The sequence below is a fragment of the Megascapheus bottae genome, chromosome X, assembly GCF_031878675.1.
Source record: "Megascapheus bottae isolate mThoBot1 chromosome X, mThoBot2.hap1, whole genome shotgun sequence".
Lineage (NCBI taxonomy): Eukaryota > Metazoa > Chordata > Mammalia > Rodentia > Geomyidae > Megascapheus > Megascapheus bottae.
Window position 1 is genome coordinate 95,892,756 of NC_143547.1, and position 22,497 is coordinate 95,915,252.

At 36.8% G+C, this 22,497-nt stretch overlaps 1 protein-coding gene across 4 annotated transcripts in view; it reads right to left on the bottom strand.

Moving 5' to 3' along the window:
• The window catches only part of Atp11c (ATPase phospholipid transporting 11C (ATP11C blood group)), a 167,040-nt gene that overhangs the window by 42,121 nt on the left and 102,422 nt on the right, over positions 1-22,497 (bottom strand). For all 4 annotated transcript variants that reach the window (XM_090326604.1, XM_090326605.1, XM_090326603.1 and 1 more), the window contains 11 exons: positions 22,343-22,393; positions 20,876-20,940; positions 20,279-20,360; positions 19,525-19,675; positions 18,537-18,734; positions 8,803-8,964; positions 8,027-8,178; positions 7,372-7,443; positions 5,446-5,519; positions 3,219-3,322; positions 2,021-2,202 (listed from right to left, as the gene is read on the bottom strand). In XM_090326604.1, the coding sequence (XP_090182730.1) occupies positions 2,021-2,202; positions 3,219-3,322; positions 5,446-5,519; positions 7,372-7,443; positions 8,027-8,178; positions 8,803-8,964; positions 18,537-18,734; positions 19,525-19,675; positions 20,279-20,360; positions 20,876-20,940; positions 22,343-22,393 (1,293 nt within the window). The remainder of the gene's footprint in view (positions 1-2,020; positions 2,203-3,218; positions 3,323-5,445; positions 5,520-7,371; positions 7,444-8,026; positions 8,179-8,802; positions 8,965-18,536; positions 18,735-19,524; positions 19,676-20,278; positions 20,361-20,875; positions 20,941-22,342; positions 22,394-22,497) is intronic.

Sequence of the window (22,497 nt, forward strand, 5' to 3'; positions counted from 1 at the left end):
TTTTTGTACAGTAGATGAACAGGGGGATTACAGTTACAAAAGTAAAGTGATGAGTATATTCCTTTTTAAGCATTTGTTACCCCTATATCATTTTCTCCTGCTTACCACTCCTCACCCCCCTCAAAATGTAAGGATAATTTCCAACATAGTGCCTAGTGATTATCACTGTTGCATTAGTTCATCCTTTGTCCTGTTGTTTCTGTAGTTCCCTTTCCTTTCCACAGATCAGATAAGCTTATATACAAGACAAAGGGTACAGAAAACTAAAACAGAAAGAAAAAATAGAAATAACTGCATACAAGATATAAGAAGAAGCTCTTATTTCCAATTCTTGGGAGTTCATTTTAATATGCTTCATTATATATGGTCCTATGCACTTAATGATTTGGCTATTGTGATCTCCCACTAAGAATACCATAAGGTTGGGCATATGGCTCACACCTATAATCCTAGCTACTCAGGAGGCTGAGATCTGAGGATCATGGTTCAAAGCCAGGTTGGCCACTAAAGTCTGTGAGACATTTATCTCCAATTAACCACCAGATAACCCAAAGTAGTGCTGTGGCTCAGGGGTAGGAAGGTAGCCTTGAGCTGAGGAGCTCAGGGACAGCAGCTAGGCCCAGAATCCAACTCCCATGACTGACAGAAAAAGAAAGAATACCATAAACATACTAGTTATTACAAATGAGGGAGACCATGTAATCAATCTTATTTCTTTGGGCTTGGCTTGCTTCACTTAATATAATTTTTGCCAGGTCTTCCTTAGCAGTATGGAGGTTTCCCCAAAAGACTAAACATAGAGCTTTCCCCATGACTCAGCAGTCCAATTCCTGGGCATTTACCCAAATGACCACAAACAAGGCCATACTAGAGAATAACCATGTTCATTACAGCATTATTTACCATAACTAAGATATGGAATCATCAGATACCCCACAGTAGATGAATGGATCAAGAATATGTGGTATTATATACACAACAGAACTCTATGCTTCGACATTGCCCCAGTTGTAAGGAAATGGTTTCAGTTTTTGAAATAAGTCTTACATCCATGTGAGAACACACATAACTAAACAATATAATAAATGGTTAATGTCACTGTATCCAGCTGGATGGATTACTTTGGGCCATACAGTAGCAATGAAATTCAGCTAAATGATTATCAATAGAATTTCAGTGCCTTCCACTCTGATTAAATAAATGTGAAAAATTCTTTTGTTAAGCCTTATATGTTGCAATTATAATTCCCAGAAATACTGAGATTCTAAAAATTAAGCAGATCAACTGTCAGAATCACATCTAGCTTGTACATTTAAAGCATATTATGTCAAAGTATGCAAAAAATATACTCTGGCTAAATTAGGTTAGATTATTATTTTTGTGGTACTAGTCTACTGTCAATGTCTTTTCTGTACATCTCTATGTCAAAATCGTAACCTGTTCTTCCAGGCACCAGGTCAAATGATGACTCTTATACATAGTAAAAATATTTTACAAATGTCTACTTAAATGGGTGGCATAGTTACCATTCAAAACAGACTAGTGATAACTAATTTATTTTTTAAGTTACACATATTTAACTTAAAAGCCTTTCTCACAAACAATTGAAAACCTGGGGTAAGTTTTTGTTGTTGTTGTTTTTGGTTGGTTGTGGGGCATGAACTTGGGGCCTGGGTACTGTCCCCGAGCTCTTGAGTGCAAGGATAATACTCTACCACAGCACCACTTTCTGTTTTCTGGTAGTTAATTGGAGATACAAGTTTCATGGACTTTTGTGCCTGGGCTGACTTTGAACTGTCATCCTCAGATATCAGCCTCCTAAGTAGCTAGGATTACAGGTGTAAGCTACTGGCGAACATCTGGGATAAGTTTTTATTCTTGCTAAAATAAATAAATCTGTAAGCTCGTACAGAAAGGAAAGCTAAATGAGAAGTCAAAGCATGAAGAAATTACTCATCTATAGGGTGATATCACCCTATATGGCTGATCATTAAAATAATATCATTTTCTAGTTACTTACTTATCTTCTACTGCAGTAGCTCCAATTAAATTCATGTTTGTCTCAATATCATCAAAAACCTTTTCCATTTTTTCTTCTCTGTCTTGTAAGGACATTTTGGCCTCTATTAGCTGTCTGTTGATTGTTTCATAATCATCTGGAGTGAATTCTTTGAAGGCTACACAGAGTGTCCGATACCCATCCTAAAAGCAAAGCAGAAGAATTAGTTATCCCAAACCCTATAGCTTCTAAAGATAGTATTATTTACACATACAAACCAGAAATTCTGACATCTTAAATTTTTTTTGAAAAACGAACAAATTGCAACTAAAAATGTATTTAACATCTAGAGTAACAAAATAATAGTAATTTTAATGGCTTTTTTTGATGTCAGTATTGGGACTTGAACTCAGGGCCTGGGCAAGGTTTCTTAATTTTTTTTAACTGAAGGCTAGCACTCTACCATTTAAGCCACAGCTTTTTGCTGGTTAACTGGAGATGATTCACTTGGACTGACTTTGAACTACGATCCTCTGATCTTACATCCTGAGCACCTAGGATTACAATAAGTATATGCCACTTTCATCTAGCTTAACGAAGATTCTATTTTTTTGATCAGTTCTGGGGCTTGAACTCAGAGCTTAGAAGCTGGTCTTGAGGGGTTTTTTTTGGCTCAAAGCTGATGCTCTATCACTTGAGCCACAGCTCCAATTCTAGTTTCTTTGGAGAAAAGTCTCGTGGATTTTCCTGCCCAGGATCAGCTTTGAATCATGATCCTCAAATCTCGGTTCCTTGAGTAGGTAGGATTACAGACATGAGCTATCGATGCCCACACTTGAATAAAGATTTTTGAGACGTTTCAATGCTGCAAATTCAGTTTTAGGATATTTCATATTAAAATAAGAAAATATTATATACACCAATAGACTGTAGGTCTGGGAGCGTGGCCTAGTGGTAGCATGCTTTCCTAGCATGCATGAAGCCCTAGGTTCAATTCCCTGGAACCACATACACACAAAAAAGCTGGAAGTGGCGCTGTGGCTCAAGTGGCCAAGTGCTAGCCTTGAGCAAAAAGTGCCTAAGGATAGTGTCTAGGTCCTCAGTTCAAGCCCCAGAAATGGAAAAAAAAAGACTATAAAATGAATAAATTAATTTAAACATCCATTTAAACAGCAATCCCGTAAGCATGATCATTATTAGGAGAAAGGCATAGGCTCACCATTGCATTACGTTCCACGTGGCTTTTAGTTAACTCAATTTCATGGTTTTGTACCCTGGGGAAAATGGCTGAATCTGCTCCTTTACAAAACAGAATGATGTCTCCTAAAATTAAAAAAAAGCACTGGATTTATAATTTGAAGATGAACATTGAGATAATTGTTAAGGCCTTTCCCATCCAGTTGTGTGTGAAATACACACCCAAAGTGTGTTTAAAATTCATAAACTAAATCCATAGACAAAATCAATTACATGACTCTGTAGTCACATCACAGAGTATGATTAATGTGGGATATATTCTCCAAGGGTTGTCTCTATCCTTTTACAAGGAAGAAATTGGACTGCTGGGGAGGCACAAATCAGGAACAGTTTAGTCCAAGGCCAGCTGAAGCAAAAAGACAGCAAGATCCTCCATATAAACAAAAATGCTAGGCATCGTGGTTTGAAAGACTGCCATGTGAGACTGATCTTAAACAAAACACAGACTCTAGCTTAAAAACTGAAAAAACAAACAACAAAGAAGTAGGAAGCCAATATGATGTAAAAATCAATGTTAATACATTCTTTAAAAAAAAGAGGCCATAGGTAGGAAGATTACTATGGAGGCTGACTCTACACAAAAATATAATATTCTACATGAAAAATTAACTATAGAGAAAAAAAGGAACAGGGCATGACTCAGAGTGCCTCCTTAACACAATGTCCTAAATTCAAACCGCGCCTGCTTCAGTAACATGAAGTTCTGAATTCAAACTGCAGTATAGGGACGGGAATGTGGCCTAGTGGTAGAGTGCTTGCCTAGCATGCATGAAGACCTGGGATCGATTCCTCAGTACCACATACACAGGGAAAGTTGGCAGTGGTGCTGTGGCTCAAGTGCTAGCCTTAGGTACAGTGCCAAGGCCCCAGGACTTGCAAAATTTCAAGCCCCAGGACTGAGTTCAAGCCCCAGGACTGGCAAAAACAAAACAAACTGCAGTACAGTTGAGAAAGGGAGGGGAAGGAGTGTGGAAGGAGTGGAGGGAGTGAAGAAGGCAGAAAATTGAAACTTTTTTTTCTTGTCCAGTCCTGGGCTTGAGCTCAAGGTCTGAGCACTGTCCTTGGACTTGTCTCAAGGTTAGTGCTCTACCACTTGAGCCTCAGCACCCCTTCGGCTTTTTTCTATGTATGTGGTACTGAGGAATTGAACCCGAGTCTTCGTGTATGCTAGGCAAGCACTCTACCACTAGGCCAAACTCTCGGCCCCAGGTGTGGTTTTATATGCTTATAATCCCAGCACTCAGCACTCAGGAGGCAGGGGAAGAAGGATCACGAACCAGTTCCTGGCCAACCTGGGCTATACCACAGGATTCTATCTCAAATTTAAAAGAACAGAATTGAAAAAAAGCTTAATACTTAGAAAGTGAGTGGGAAACAAATCAAGGATATTTGTAAATCAAACATCCTTGGTTTTGTTGCTATTTGGTTAAACACACATGCATATACAAATGTATCTATATGAGAGCCTGTGAATAAAGGAGCAGTGCTCCTCTTTGGGTCTTTCAAAATCTGAGCAGAAGGCAAACCTACATGATGTCTCCCAAACACATAAGGGAGCCTGGGTTGATGGTGCTGTTTCCTATGTAAAGGGTAAACTTCCCTCTGTGAGAATCTTGAGCTCTGGAATGAAGCCAGAATACCCTTTCCCAGAAGTCTCAGTTAGTCATTTTCACTTCATCTGCTTCCAGGGAGTGTAAAGCAGTTGTGTAAGTTCCAAGGTCAGGGAGGATAAGCAGCAATTCTCTGTACTGCAGCCTTGTACTGCTGGTAATACTTCACCAGTCAACGGTACTGAGCAGTTTTCTTGATAAAATAACCACAGCATAGACTTATTGGTGCTTAGAAAGTAATGAGTATGGGTTTTGCACCTGGTACATATTTACAGTTCAGTAGTAAGAAATGAATACCTTGTACCACACAAAAGCCACCCTTTTAGATCCCGGCTAAATAGCCAGGATAGAAGAATACACTTTCATTTCCAAGAAGATACATTTACTATCATACCAGTGGTACTGACATTGAAAATTTAGCAAGTGTGAACATATGTCCTAAATAAACATGTATAGCTATAAAATGGTACTGCTTTCCAAGACTAATCATACACTACTACACAAAATTATCCTCTTTACAGAAATAGTTGAGCAATATATAAACCTCCAAATCGAAAAAAAAAGTTTGAAGATGTATACCTCCTTCAGTCTTTACAATTACACTCATACGTCGGCGGACAGAATCAAAGTTTAAGGTATGGAGAAGTTCATACCTTTAAGAAAACAGAAATGGATAAAAGTAAAATACTTGCACCACACTGAGAAAAAACAATAGAAAAATTTTAAGATAATTTAACATCTTAAATAAATATAGTTCTTCGTTGGGTAAGAATAGCTCATTTTGTGTACAACTGGTACTTTCTCTTTTCATTGGAAGATCTCTGCATAGAATCTACTGCAGAAAAGTCAGTATTGGGTAAGCTTACTTACCATGTCATTATTATTACTTACTTAAAATAGTAAGGAGAGTAACTACACTGCACTAGATTTTGGGATATTGAAGTAAATCTGCTTGAGTCTCAGGAGATCATCACCATATGTTAAGAGAATTAAAGGATAATGAGTTAACTTACAAGTAATCTATTAAGTATGGATATAAACGCACTCAAAAGGGAGAGAGGGAGTATACAAGAAAGCCAAATGAAGGAAATTTTCTTGGAAAACAACCTTTGGGTGAATTCTTTAAGAAGAATAAATATGGTGGAAAGTGAGGGCCATGGCTTTTGGAACAGAAGAAAATGCACATAGCCACCGTAGCATGGTAACTCATAGCCCAAGGACATCATGCCTAGAAAAATCATCAATTGGAAAATAGCAAAAAGATGATATAATAAAATCAGAGGGTGAAGTGGGAACTTGTAAGTTAAGAAATTTGGTATTTGTGGCTTAGAGTTTAGCCTAGTGGTAGAGTGCTTGCCTAGCATGCACAAAGACCCAGGTTCGATTCCTCGGTACCACATACATAGAAAAAAGCCAGAAGTGGTGCTGTGGCTCAAGTGGTAGAGATCCAGTCTTAAAAAAGCCAAAGGACAGTGACAAGGGCCTGAGTTCAAGGACCAGGACTGGTAAAAAAAAGAGAAATTTGGCATTTGCTCCTTACAGCAACAGGAAGTCAATTTAGGTTTTATTATAGATCGACATTGTGACATAGATCAAGTTTATATTGGGGATGGTTAACCTACTAATCTGATGCAAAGATGCAAAATATTTAAGATGTAATTATTAGAAAAAGCTTGGATATTTTCTTGAAAAAATACCTTCAGATACATATATCTAACATGAAAACATGACTATATATTTTATCCTTGGTATGAGTGATGGGTCATTGAGTTCTGTTGCAGAGCAGAACCATGTGTAAGACATCTACTGTTTTTTTATTTGATGCTGGGCTTCTGAGCATCCAGTCATCAAGAGATAATATTATACAAGTGCTACTCCATGTCATACACATTTTGAGATTGGACCCTAGGGGCCAGAATGGAAGTCAGATAAGATCATTACATTTCAGAAGAAATTCAAATTAATCTTAGAGCCTATTTAAAATCTGCCATAAAACCCAAAGAAGCTATATTCCTTAAATTCTTTGTAGCAAAATAAGAAATGCCAATATTCAGAGATATTGGGGGACTTCCTCTGAGCTTCACACTTAAACATCCATAATAAGACAAAGATTCTAGTGGACACCAAAATTAACAATGAAATTTCAGAGTGACTGAATGGGCTTTGGACAGCAGAACATTTCATGCAAGAGATCTTGATTTTTATTATATTATGTGTTAGAGAATAAAAATGGCATGTAAATTTCAGAAAGAGTCCAGCAGTCTCCCACTCTGGATACTGGAATCATATGTGAACCAAACTGAAATTTCTACAAAATTGCTTCTGTCATATTATGAAAAATTACTCCTATGTTAAAACATTTATATAAAACTCTGAACTGGAAGAATACATTCCTATACTTATAAGTCGGTCTATCAGATTCCTTTGTTGCCCTATTTTTGAGTCCATCTAAATTCAACTATAGGGTTAAGAAGTGACAATACATCAAAACACAAAGCTACTTACTCTTCTATTTCTTTTCTTTGGTTCTCTATTCTCATATATCCACTCCGATTTCCTAAAAATGTGAACCCATACCTATAAAAAAATAAAATAAAAAGACCTTTGTGTATCTCTAAGGAATAATTAATTTCTCCTTACACTGGGCCTATTCATGCATGGTGATTCTTTGCTTTCATAAGATTGCCATCTACAACTACACTTCCCTTTCCTGGATATGTTGGTAACACAGAACACGTCAATGTCCGTAACAGAAGTAGAAACAATTGGTAATTCCAATTCTGTAGCTAACATACAGGGGTGACCTTTTAGCCACTTAATTATCTTGAGGGCTCATGGGTAAACAGGACTGTCAGTTATCAGATGACATCAAAATTGCTGGGAGCACTGGAGAAATAATGTTATATAAAAAGTGGCCACTGTTAATATAAGTTTCAAAATATGAAAATTTGAACTTGTGGCTAGCATGCTCAAACAATACATCTTTTTGAGACAACATTTCCTAGGCATGAATTTTTCATGAACTTTTACAAAAAGTATTCTGGCTTTGTATTAAATAACAGGAGGGTAATTATAGAATTAGGAGCAAATGGAGCAAAACCAAAATAACTCTGATATCCTGCGGTTTTCCTTTCTTGGGAAAAGCATAAAACATGCTTACTTTTTAGCTCCTTTCACTAAAGCTATTTCATCTGGTGAGGAGGAGATATACGTTAACTCAGCTGATTCTGTAGTTCCATCAACAGTATCGTTTGTTTTAATTTCTACAGTATGACATAAACACAAGGCACGCAGAAAGAGTTCTTCTCGATTCTGTTAAACAGAAACAGAACAACTGTATCATTTTTACTTTAATTCCTACGCAGGCACTGAACAGATAAATATATTAATGTCAGAGACTTAAAATTTCCAACAAACAATAATGCAAACTGGTACATTTCTAATATTCAAATTAGCCCCTACTATCTAAAATGACTACTGCTTCTTAGCTACTAGCATCACTAAAGGATATATTAACTCATTCAACTCACTATAGTGACACCTAAACCAATGCAATGATTTCATGGCCTAAAAGAATTAATTCAATTATGTAATTCACAATCCAGCCATAGCTCAGATATAAGTAGAGTTTGGTTTATTTAAGGTCTTAAATGACCTGAAGAATCATTCTTGGAGGAACTAATATTTTTTTAATTATGATCACAGAGATAAAGTTTTATGCAAATGCTATTCCCCATAATCTTCTCTACTTATGTTTCATTTATTTATTCAATCAAGAGATGTTAGCAAAACAAGAAAAGTGAAGCCAAAAGAACAAACAAATGGTAAATCAAGTTGGTGTCATACACCTATGAAAAATTTATTTCCACTATGTAGAAGTAACCCTTGCCTATAAAAAATAACTTGTAGGTAAAATAGTGGTGCAGAAAATATTACCTTATCTGCTTTGTCAAAGAATGTCAAAGGTCCATCAGTCTCGGATAATCCATCAGCTTCCTGAATTTCACCTTTATATTTGTGCCCATCTATGCAACATTCAATGAATTCCATAGAATTTTCAGTTAATGTTCCAGTCTTATCTGTAAACACGTAATCAACCTAAAACAAAGATACCAATATACAATATACTCATTTCTTCTCTATACACTTAATTTTTAGTCAACTATAAGGCAGGCTTATTTTCATTTCTCCAGAAATTACCTCTTCTAAGACACTCTGTTATATTACAGAATTATATAGACAACGTTATCAAATAAATGAGTAAAGTGTGTGTGTGTGTGTGTGTGTGTGTGTCCATCTGGTTCTAGAGGTTGAACTCAGGGCCTAAGCACTGTTTAGGAGCTTTTTTGCTCAAGGCTAGCACTCACCACTTGAGCTACAGTCCCACCACTGGCTTTTATCCACTGTTAATTGGGGATAAAAGTCTCACCGAATTTACTGACTAGGCTAGCTTTGAATGGTGATCCTCAGATCGCAGACTCCTGAGTAGCTAGGATTACAGGTACAATCCACCACTGCCTAGCTGCAGAATATTTTTGAAGGCATCAAAATACCATCTCAAACAGTGGAATTTCTTAAAAAGGCAAACACAAGGATGCAAGCACTTGAAAGGTTTGGGGTGGGGTCAACAGGGAAGAGATAGACAAATAAATAAACGAGAGAGAATATAGTCAAGAATTGAAGAATAATATGGTACCATTCCTAAGGAAATGGAAAGACTTGGAAAAACTTGTATAAAGTGAAATAAACCAGACCTAAAGAAACACAGGTCATATGGTTTTCCTCATTTGTAGTAGCTAGAATATGTCTATAAATCTACAAGTAAATACACTGGGCATTATGCAAAAAGTTATAAGTGAATGAACTTAAGTATAAAATACTCTATACAGAGCACAATTAGGCTCATTTATTAGAAAGACTAAGGTTAAAGCCCAATAAAATAAGTAGCAGGACACAAATACTTCGCAAGGAGGTAAGATGAGGCAGGGGGGAGAGGGGTACAAGCTTTAGGGGGAAGGGGGATACTGCAGGCAAGAATTCATTATATATTATGACATACAAACCCTCAGATTAATTTTAATTATGTTCTAAAATCTAAGTGCCATTAATTGTATACAGAGATTCCCTTCTTGAATACTTGCTTGTTAACTATAACTAAGGAACTGGAAGAACTAAGAACTAAGGACGAAGGAAATGGAAAAACCTCCCATGCTCCTGGATTGGAAGAATCAACATTGTGAAAATGACAATCCTGCCAAGGGCTATCTACAAATTCAACGCAATACCCATCAATATCCCAATGGCATTCTTTAAAGAAATAGAAGAGGCAATTCAAAATTTCATATGGAATAATAAAAGACCCCGTAGAGCAAAAACACTTCTTAGCAGAAAGAACAGCGTTGGAGGAATTTCAATTCCAAACTTTAGACTCTATTACAGGGCTATAATTATCAAAACAGCTTGGTACTGGCACAAGAACAGGCCTGAAGACCAATGGAATAGAACTAAGGACCCAGATATTAAACCACAGACCTATAGCCACCTAATCTTTGACAAGGGAGCCAAAAAAATAGAATGGAAGAAAGACAGCCTCTTCAACAAGTTGTGCTGGCAGAACTGGTTAAGCACCTGCAGAAAACTAAAGTTGGATCCTTCTTTGTCACCCTGCACTAGAATTAACTCCAAATGGAGCAAAGACATGGAGGTAAAAGCTGACACACTGAAAACTTTACAAGAAGGAATAGGAGATACACTAGGCCTCCTTGGCACAGGTCGAAACTTTCTTAATAAGGACCAAGAATCACAACAAATCAGAGAAAGGCTGGATAAGTGTGACTGTATTAAACTGCGGAGCTTTTGTATGGCAAAGGACATAGCTAGTAAATTAATTAGGAAGCCTACAGAGTGGGAGAAGATCTTCACCAACCAAACAACGGACAAAGGCCTCAGATCTAAAATATATCAACAGCTCAAAAAATTGAATCACTCCAAAACTAATCTCCAAAGTAACAACCATCCCACTAAAAAATGGGCCAAAGACTTAAAGAGAGTCTTCTCTGAAGAAGAAACAAAAATGGCCTATAGACACATGAAGAAATGTTCAACATCTGTGGTCATAAAAGAAATGCAAATCAAAACAACTCTAAGATTCCACCTCACTCCAGTTAGAATGGCCAGGATCAGGAAAACTAATAATAACAGATGCTGGGGGGGATATGGCCAGGAGGGATCCCTACTACACTGTTGGTGGGAGTGCAAACTCATTCAACCACTATGGAAAGCAGTATGGCAGCTACTCAAAAGGCTAAACATAGAACTCCACTATGATCCAGCAATTCCACTACTTGGCATTTACCCAATCATCCAGAAACAAAGACATACTAAATCCACTAGCACAACAATGTTCATTGCAGCACTGTTCACCATAGCAAAGATATGGAACCAACCTAGATGTCCCTCAGTTGATGAGTGGATCAACAAGTTGTGGTATTTGTACACCATGGAATTCTATGCTGCTGTCAGAAAAAACGACATCGACCCCATTTGTTAGGAAATGGAAAGACTTAGAAAAAATCATATTAAGTGAAGTAAGCCAGACTCAAAGGAACTTAGGCTCAATGGTTTCCCTCATTTGTCATAATCAGTAGAAACCTTGGGCTCTTCTAGCAGAGATCTGCAATAGAGCAAAACCTTGAGACATAATGCCATATAGTATGAAGCTAATTGAAAGGACCTCCAGGACATTGAAACAAAAGCCATATAACGAATGACTGTTGTCCTTAATGTACTATGCTGTCCCTTGGGTATCTCATATTGTTACAGTATCTCACTTTGTTATCTGATATATTGAATTTATTTGTATTTGGTTATTTGAAATTTGATAGGGAAGGGAGGAAAACGAAGATTGGGGTGGGAGGTGGGGGGGAGGGTAAAGGTTACCAAGACATGTGAAAGGGTATCAATGTATGTGAATTAATGCACCTTCTATCTGGCAAATATCATGTAACCCTTTTACTAATTACAATAAAAAATATATAAAAAACATTTGAAATATGTAAAAGTCAATGTTAATAAATTCTTTAATAAAAAAAATAATTCATTGTATATACCACAGAACAGAGGACTACAAGAGAAGGGTGAGTCAAGGGGGTAAAGATGTTGAAGGGATAACAGATCAAGATGCACTGTACACATAAACTGCTTTGTTAAATGGTAATAAGAAAATCAATAAGAAACCTAAAATTAAGATATGTAAGGGATGGGGTGGGTTGGGAAGAGTGGCAGGGAACGTTGAAAGGAGTGACATTGATCAACATAACTGTATTAATAAACTGCTTTTGTGAATGGTAACTCTGTAGAACTACTTAAAAGATAATAAATATATTTTTAAAGAATTCAGTACATAGCCTACAAAAGTAAGAGAGTGAGGGAAGGTCTGTGGAGGGATGAGTGAGAATGGTTAAAGAGCTGACACTTATCAAGGTGCATTCTATTCATAAACTGTTGTGTTAAATGAAAACTTTTATACAAACGAAGATAATGAAAATAAAACCAGAATGATCAGTGCCAAAAAACAGTATCACATGTCTAAAGTAGGGCTACTCAGAAGACTAATATAAAGGAAAAAATGTGCTGCAAGACAAACGTAGAATACTAATAGGAAGGCAAAATGTGACTATTTTACCATATTAAAACACCTTCAAATTAATATTTTATTTGATCTGCTTTGATGTATGGAAGACACTGAAAAAGTTAATTTTTGTCAGGCACCAGGGGGTCACATCTGTATTCCTAGCTACTCAAGAGGCTAAGATCTGAGAATCAAGATTCAAAGCTAGCCCAGGAACAAAGCAACAAACTCAGCAAGACTCTTATTTCTAACTGACCACCAGAAGACTGGAAGTGGCATTGTGACTCAAGAGGTAGAGTGCTTGCCTTGAGCTAAACAGCTCAGGGACCGTGTCCAGGCCCAGAGTTTAAGCCCCATGAACTAACAAAAAATTAATTTTCCAGCTAGGTGATGGTGGCTCACACCTGTCATCCTAGATACTCAGGTACACAGGAAACTGACATCTGAGGGTCAAGGTTCAAAGCCAACCAGTGCAAGAAAGCCCTGGAGACTCCAATTAACTACTAGAAAAGCCAGATGCAAATCTGTGGTTCACGGAGTACTAGCCTTGAGTAAAAGAAGCTCAGGGACAGCACCCATGCCCTGAGCTGAAGTCTAAGGCTTGACAGGAAAAAAAGTTAATTTTCCAATATACTGCCTGTTTACACCAGGCTCTTTGTTTCACCTTATGTGCTGCCATGTCCATAACCCAGTGGGAAAAATTAACAAATTAAATTGAGATGTAAAAATACTTTGAAAAAAATGACAGGAGTTTCATTCCCCATGAAAATTTCTTATAATTTCCTATAAAAGTACTACACTAAATTAAAATCCATAACATAAGAATTGTAGAATATATACAGAGGAATGGAAATCTCATTATTAAATTAGGAAATTCAAGTTAATAGTAATAAAAGCCTAACAGAAATCCTTCCCACATACTGTGTATATATTCTGATACTCCTGAAAAGTTTCCAGATTCTTTTAAAAAGCAGAGCTTACAACGATAGGTTCAAGTATAATATATATTTTCATAAATAATGAAAAATAAGCTATAGAATAAGTTTTCCATTAAAATAGACCATTTCTGTTGAATCATTTCTATTGAACATTTCTATTTTATCTGTTTTTATCTCTTCTATTTATAACATCAGGCATTTGGAAACCCACAATTTTATCATCCTTTTTGGTAATTTATGCTTAAATAGTTAAAATTATGGGCTGACAGGGACAAGCACAAGATTAAGGTTTTTATTATGTAAGGGAGAAAGAGATGAACTATAGCAGTAGTTGCTTTCTAATTATTTTTCAAAGCTTTTCATAGTAACAGCACAGGCACAAATGGAGCATTTACATTTTCCTTTCTTTCCCTATTAACCAGTCAAACTTGGATTCTTCCTTTATATTAATCCAAGTAGCATTATGTATCATTTAAATTTTTCCAGTTAAAAAAATCTTGTTGTGGGGCCGGGAGTTTGGCCTAGTGGTAGAGTGCTTGCCTAGCATGCACAAAGACCCGGGTTCGATTCCTCGGTACCACATATATAGAAAAAAGCCGGAAGTGGCTCAAGTGGTAGAGCTCTAGCCTTGAGAAAGTCCAAGGACAGTGCTCAGGCCCTGAGCCCAAGCCCAGGACTGGCAAAAAAATTAAAAAATATGAAAAAATATATATATAATGTGCAATTCTTTCGTTTACAAAAAAAAACAGTTTTGGCTGTCTAGCTCTACAAACACTATATCTCAGAGATATAGGTGGCTAAACTGTCAGAAGGCATAGAAAACAACTTTTAAAAGGGACTCCAATCAAGAGAATCTGATAATGTGTCTGAGGGCTAAATTATACTAGATGCCTGAAAAGATGGAGCAATCTATTCTCCTAAACCTGTCCAGTTTTTGTGATCCAACTAGATTAGAATAGAAGCCAGCACTGTTCAAAGGTTGTAAGATAAGGAGAAAGGTCCAACCTTTTAATCATGGCTAGATCTTCCTAGTCACTAGCCACCATTCAGAAGTTACCAATCATCTCATCAGTATACAAAAGAACCTTTAACTCTATGGAAATTTCCAAAGGTTTCAAAATGTATGACAGGAAACTGATATTAAGTACATATTTAATGATATCATAGCTTATCCCAATAAACAATGTATCTTACATCCCTTGATATACAACTCAAAAATACTGGTATATATTACTAGAATCCCTTCAATCAACAATTAGTCTAGTCTGACAATGCCTCCTAAGGGATATCCTTGCTATAGGGTAAAAAGTGCTCTGAACTATAGACTAAACACATGAAACAGCAGGTGAAAATGGGTAAAAATTTATCATATAGCTTAACCTAAAGGAACATTTAAACTGAAGTCTTGGCTTTACCTATCCACTTGGTGATGTTGGGAAAATATCTTATTTTTGAATTTTAAATACTGACTTTAAAGAATAATCCCTGCTGCATAAGATAATAAAGATTAGCTTTAGCTACTCAGGAGGTTGAGCCAGCCTGGGCATGAAAATCCATGAGACTCTTATCTCTGATTAACTACCAGAACCAAAAGTGGCACTGTAGCTCCAAGTGGTAGGGCATTATCCTTGAGCTGAAGAGCTGAGGGATAGAACCCAGGCCGAGTTCAAGCCACATAAGCAACCTCCCCCAAAAAACAAACAAGTATTCAAGAAGGAAATCTCTATATACAATTACTGGCACTTAGATTTCAGAACATAATTAAAATTAGGCTGAGAGTTTGTATGTCATAGATACATATTAATCTGTATAATAAAAGATGTCTATAGAGTCATAAATTTTTGTCTATGTAGCTGTGTTTATATTTCCAATACCATGTACATAGCATTGGGTACTCAAATACTGAGATTAAAAAAAGCTCAATAAATAAATGTAACTATAAGGTGCTATATAGATGCTGATTGTTATTTCTGTTCACCTGGCCAAAATCATATAGTACTATATGGTTTCAGTTGTCCTATAAGTCTTAACTTAATGACCACATTGCTATAATTAGGTCAGCAGACAGTAAAAGATTTAGGGTTTCTTGCTTGCAAGTGTAACATCAGTATTTAGCATGAAGTAGAAACTGAATGAACAATGACTGGAATGAAGGACTGGAATAAGAAATATACTTAGATAATAAGGTCAGACAGTGAGAGGGGAATATGAAACTATTATAATTTTTTTCAAGATAGATTGAGAAAATTTAGCTATATAAAAGATTGGTATCTGAATGTAAAAGACCCCATTACTTTTTTTTGCCACCCTGGGGGGCTTTAACTCAAGGCCTGAACACTACCCTTGGGCTTTCCCTAAGGCTAGAGCTCTACCACTTGAGCCACAGCACCACTTCCAGCTTTTTCCTATATATATGTGGTACCAAAGACTCAAACCCAGGTCTTTGTGCATGCTAGAAAAGCACTCTACCACTAAGTCAAACTCCTGGCCCCCAAGACCTCATACTTTTCAGCAGGCCCTAAGACCCCATTACTTTTTAGCAGTCTATTTCCTTTTCATAAAGACATTCCTAACTATGTATTTTTGTTTTGCTTAAATACTACTAGGTCCTTCAATATGCAGTAGGCAAACTCCCAGCCCCCCTATCAGTCTAAAATTATGACTTATCAGACAAAATTGATAGACTTAACTTTGGATGTATGGGTCCATTCAACATTAGTCTAAAAAAACCACTTCAGTACATTCCCATTCAGACAGTTTCTACTGTTTGGCAGTAAGCCAGATGCCGGTGGCTCACACCTGTAACACTAGCTACTCTGGAGGCTGAGATGTGAGGATCATGATTCAAAACCAGCCCAGGTACTAAAGTCTGTGAAACTCTTATCTCCAATTAACTACCAGAAAACCAGAAGTGGTGCTGTGGCTCCTTGAGTAGAGTGCTAGACATGAGCTGAAAAGCTCAGGGATAGCGCCCTGGAACAGACCCAGAGTTCAAGCCCTGAAACCGACGCCCCCCCCACAGAAGAAAAGTTGGTAATAAATATTTAACTGAATTGTTGATCTTCTATTAAGTTAGTAGTGACTTGACTAAATGCCACTCTCCTAGAAATTCAGTTTGGCTGGAGATATAAGTGGTAGCTGAAACAAAAACTAGAACTTCTTTTTAGTTAATTAAATTTGCCAGATCATTACCCAAAAGCTCTACACACTCTTTATCTACACTCTTAACATAGTCTAAATGATAAGAATAAGATTGTTTTCCCCTAGGTAATATGGAATTAACCAAAGTGGAGATTTGAAACAAAGTATTAAGAATCCTATCAAGTGGAATGTGGTGTGGTCAATCTGTTTTTCTCTGGGGAGCATTGTGTTACTTACACAATGATAGCTATTCTGTTTTCAGTAGTAGTTAGTCCTAGGCTAGCTATACTCAGCCTTGTGTAATCCATACACCTAGGTGCTGAATCTAGAGCAGGAACATGTACTCAACATTCAAAGTGAGCTGCTAAACCAGCTGTCAGGAGAGGTTCACCAGATGTGGCCTGTATACTCAAATTTTTTTTCATGTAAGTCTGCAGAATGACACTTTTTATTTGAACTTGAATAGTCTACTCAGCAATGTCCCCAGAATATAAACTTGAGATTGAAAAAGGCTGGAGATCAGCTATGGTAGCTTAATTCACCAACTAAAGAATCTTTTGGGGAAAATATCTAAGGGAAAAGCCACTGGCTTATTCATTTCTTGTTCTATTCTTGGTTTCTCCAGTATTTATGTGGAATACAGACTTCAAGGTCTCAGGGCTACTAGTATCCTGATGTCAGGTCTTAAAAAATATCTATCTACCTGCAAAATCCTTTTGCCCTTTCAACTGTAGTTGTCAAGACAGTACTTTGCTTTAGGCAAAGGCTGTGAGAAGAGCAGAAATAGAATGTGGGGTAGCAGTGGGAGTGCAAAACTCAGGGAGAATGAGTTTTGGAGTACAGATGAAAATCAGCACATTTAAGATAAGTGTGGCAGCCCTGTTTCATCCACACAGTTTCATTAACTGAATTTACATTTTTTTAGCCACAAAAACTGCATTTCCACAGCCATGATATTCTAAATAGTGTGAGAATTTAATTCAAGCCAAAAAATGTCCTGAGCTTGTAAAGATCATTATATGACACACAGTAAATTCAGACAAAGGGAAAATCTTTGTCAGCACTGAGGAGAAAAGCACTTAAGAAGTCATGACTTGGATTATATTTAGACTGCAACACATTAGAAGGTAAGTGTTCCTGGGTTACAAACAAGGTCACAGCCTTGTTACACTGTTATATGAAGCACAAGTCACTTTGAGAAATACAGGCTGTCAAATTTTACCTTTATTTAAAATTTTTACTGAAGGAAACTCAACAGGCTAGGTCTATATGCCATTTGATCACAAATATACCAAGAAAATATCAACAGGACAAGCCTGATGAATTTTGCTTATGGAATGTTCATTTATAAAAAAAAAAAACAAACTATTTACTACCCTCTGTTGTATCAAAAAATAATTACAGCCAGCACCAGTGGCTCACACCTGTAATCCTAACTACTCAGGAGGCTGAGATCTGAGGATTGCGGTTCAAGGTCAGCCCAGGCAGAAAAGTCAATGAGACTCTTATCTCCAGTTAACTACCAAGAAAACCAGAAGTGGCACTGTGAATCAAGTGGTAGAGTGCTAGCCTTGAGTTGAAGAACTCAGGGACAGCACCCAGGTCCAGAGTTCAAGCCCCATGAACAGTAACAACAACAAATAATAATAATCCCATAGTAATGAAAACTTTGTATCTCCTGCTCTATAGCAGTAACTCATAACATAGAATTATCATTTGGTAAATTTTAGAGAAAATTCTTTATCATTTAAATTTGATACATCAACTGTATTCTTTTCCAAAATGCCAGCAAAAGTAATGATGCTACAGCTTACAAATACAGTGCCTTTTCTTACATGCATAAATAAGATTATTTTCTTTGAATCGTATTTCCAAACATGAAATAGTGATATATATTGGAAATGCAAAGTGTAAAAATATTTTAATATGTTGACTTATTGTAAGCAAAATTATCTTCTAACCTGACCGAGTTCTTCATTAAGGTCTGATGTGTTAACCAAGGCTCCTTCATTAATGTCTTCATCAAAAAAATCCTTATCCCATGCAATGAAGAAAGAACCTAAGAATTTTTGCATTTCCACAGTGACATACATGGAGACAGGAATGATAAAGTTGAATAAGACCATGAATGATAGGAAGTCCGTGAACATTTTCAAAACCTAAAATAAAAGACAAGTTCATAATAATTAGGTGTACAACTCCAGATAAATATAAAGAAATGGTTAACTTTCTGTGCTAATGCTAAAGGCAGTATTCTTCCTATACACAAACTATTCAGTGACATATCATTATAGTGAAAATTATCACAGTATCCAGGAATATTTGAGAATGCTCTCAATTTTATCATTGTGTGTGTGTATATATATATATATATATATATATGCAATGTACTTTCACTTCCTTAAGTTCTCTACTCCCTCCTTCTCTACATATGTTGTTAAAACTTCTATGTAAAGATTCATTATATTCCTACTATGACAGCACATAAGCTCATATATAATAAAATTCCAGATATCTTGTCAAATAGTTTCAAGTTCTAACTGAATAGCTGAAAGTAGGCATAGATGCCCAAAGTTTTAAAAAAAATCAAATCTAAAACTAATATTTTTTTTGCCAATACTGGGACTTGAACTCAAGGCCTAAGCACTGTCCTTGGGCTTTCTCAAGACTACAGCTCTACCTCTTGAGCCATAGCACCACTTCTGGCTTTTTCTATGTATGTGGTACCAGAAATCATATCTGGATCTTCGTTCATGCTAGGCAAGTACTCTACCCCTAGGCCAAACTCCTGGCCCCTAAAGCGTTATTTTTAATGGCTCAGAATCACCAAGCAACTGAAATTAAATCACAAAGCTAACAAAGTGTATAAATTGTCTTAGCAATGTTTCAATAAAGGGCAGCTAATCTAAAAAGTCCAAGAGTTAGAATTTCCAGTGGAAAACAAATTACCTTCATTGTCTCCCGCTCCTTTTGAGTCTTTTGGTTATACCAAGGTTCATCATTGTATGGGTTACTTTGCCACACATACTTCAGAGTAGTGCACACTGCAGCTTTGGTCAGTAAGATGAATAAATATACAATTAGGAAGGCATTAATGGATCTGGAAAATAAGAGTATGGATTTTAAAACCAACTAATTACTGAGGATACCAACCAAATATGAACTGCTTAATTATCCAAACCTTCTACATGTTTATAGCAATTATAGCACAAACCTTTATGTATGTACCTCGGCTATCACAGCTGCAGAATCACTAATAGTCCCCAAAGTACAATGCCTGGATCGTTAAACATACCTTTAGCAGGGTTTCTGCAAAATGGCATGAAAAAGACACATTTGCTCCCAGGCAATCACCTACTCAGCCTTTATATAAGTATAATGTATCTCCCTATACTCTCTGAATATTAAATGTTTACGATTGAGAGTAGAAGAGCAACTGTGAAATCCTCAAGGTTGGTATAAGTCACTTATATTGGAGACTATTTCCTTGTATGTAAATTGGAGAGATGAACATATATTACTCCATACAGCTGTTCTGATGATTAGGTCAAATCAAACCTATAAATCATTGAAGACAATTTCTGTACCCAAAACAAGTGCTCAAAATTATAGCTGCTGTAATTGTTAAGTTTTTTTGTTATGGTTATTATTTGGAACAAGAGAAGAAGAAAACCATTTCAAAACATTTTTGACATGCACTAACTTTTCAACAGCAGAACGTTTTTGAGATTTTCCTTGGTAATTCAAAGCCATTTTGGTTTCCATCCCAGTGTAAACAGCAACTCCTAAGGAATAAGAGAATAACATAAACTAAGTTATAAGAGAACTCTCAAGCCATTTGGTTTTGTAAATCCAAATCTACAACACTGAGAATTTCAAGTTCATTTTTCCCCCAGGCCTGGGCCTTGAACTCAGAGGCCCGGGCACTGTCCTTGAACACTTTTTGCTCAAGGTTAGCACTATTCTACTTGAGCCACAGAAATACCTGGCTTTTTCTGTGTATGTGGAACCAAGGGATTGAACCCAGGGCTTTGTGCATGCTAAGAGAGCGCTCTACCACTGGGCCACACTCCCAGCTCCAAGTCCTTTTTAACTCACTAGTTAATATATCGTTTATGGTATAATTTCATTTCTATGAAGTATTTGTCCTATTTCATTTCTGCTTTACCATCTTGTAAATTCCCAACATTTAAACATAGGCTTAGAAGATATGATAATATATCTGTCATGGTCACTTTCAAACATGCAGTATATATGCACACACTTTGAAACACATAAATATATCGTAAATAATGTTCACCATATATCTTCTTGGTGTTTTTAAGTGTAGCTCCTTTCAGGAGAAGATTTTCAGGACCCAAAGACCTAAACAAAAATGAGCACAGTTTATTCAAACACATACCAACATCAATTCTGAGAACAGGTCTTGCCCTGACATACATTTATCACCAAAGGATTCAGAATATATCTATTTCTACCATATGGTCACTCCCCAGGAGAAGTTGAATGATCCCTCCCTATGAAGTGACTTGCAGTACAGCACAGATGGAAGCACAGTACAGGAGTAGCCAGCAATAGGCAAAAGTAAATGCTCAGAGGGATCAAAAGATTGTGAATCACGGACATGAGGACAAAAACAGGTCAGAGCAGTATGCAGTAAGAAGCAAAAACAGAAGGTCACAAATAATAGACTGGGAAGACTGTACCAGTAGCTCAGACCTATACTCCTAGCTACTCAGGAGGATGAAATCTGAGGATTATAGTTCAAGCCAGCCCATGCAGGAAACTCCTTGAGACTATTATTTCCAATTAACAACCAAAAAAAGGGCAAAAGTGGAGCTGTGGCTCAAGTGGTAGAGTATTATCCTTGAGTAAAAAAGTCCGGAGACAGTGCCCATGCCCTGAGTTCAAGCCCTAGGACTAGTATATACAGGGGTGTGAGTACATGCTCACACAATCACACAGACACACACATGACTGGGAAGGCAAACAGGAAGGAGGGGTAAATACACTAATATCTTTGTAGAGAATAAACCTGCTTTTTGGTGAACCATTGGGCACACTGAATTTCTCTAACTTCTTTTTTTTCCTCTTATCCTGGGGCTTGAACTCAGGGCGTGAGCACTGTCCTTGGTCTTTCTCAAGCTAGAGCTCTACCATTTGAGCCACAGCCCTACTTTTGGTTTTTTCTATGTATGTGGTTCCCAGGAACGGAACCTGGGTGTTCATGCACATTAGGCAAGTACTCTACCACTAGGCCAAATTCCCAGCCTTCCCTAACTTCTTTTTGAATGCAACTATAAACGCTAAGAGGAAGAGCTGAGGTAATTAACTGAATGACAAAATAAACAAACCACTTTTATTTGCATAAATTGTTTCACTACAAATGATTAGGAGTTCATTTTCATTAGACCCAGGTATTTCTTCCACAACTTTATCTGGCCTAACCCCTCAATTAGATGCTCTTAAACTATTGTTCTCCAGGTATATTTCCAACCTTGTCAGGCATTATACAACTAAGGGAAACAAATGCTCTGGCTAGCAAAGATTGGGGAATGTTAATCAAAGGAATTGGAGAGCTGTTCTTTCTGAAAGTTTAAATATTATTTCAACAATCCCCTCCCCACCTCACCCATTAACACAAAGGCCCCACCACCACAACCCCACCATTTTTTTTTTATCTTTTTGTATATTGTATTTGGTTATTTCACTGAGTTTATAATAAACCACCCTTCACCCATTAGGATAGATTAAAAGAAAAACTAACCTGGCAACAGGCTCAAGACTATCACTATAGATATTGATTCGTCCAACAAACCTGTAAAGAAAACATAACAAGTGTGTTTTCAGTAGGTAGGTGAAAACCAAATACCACCAATACTGGACTGATTCACAAAAAAAATAATGGAAAAGATAGGATTC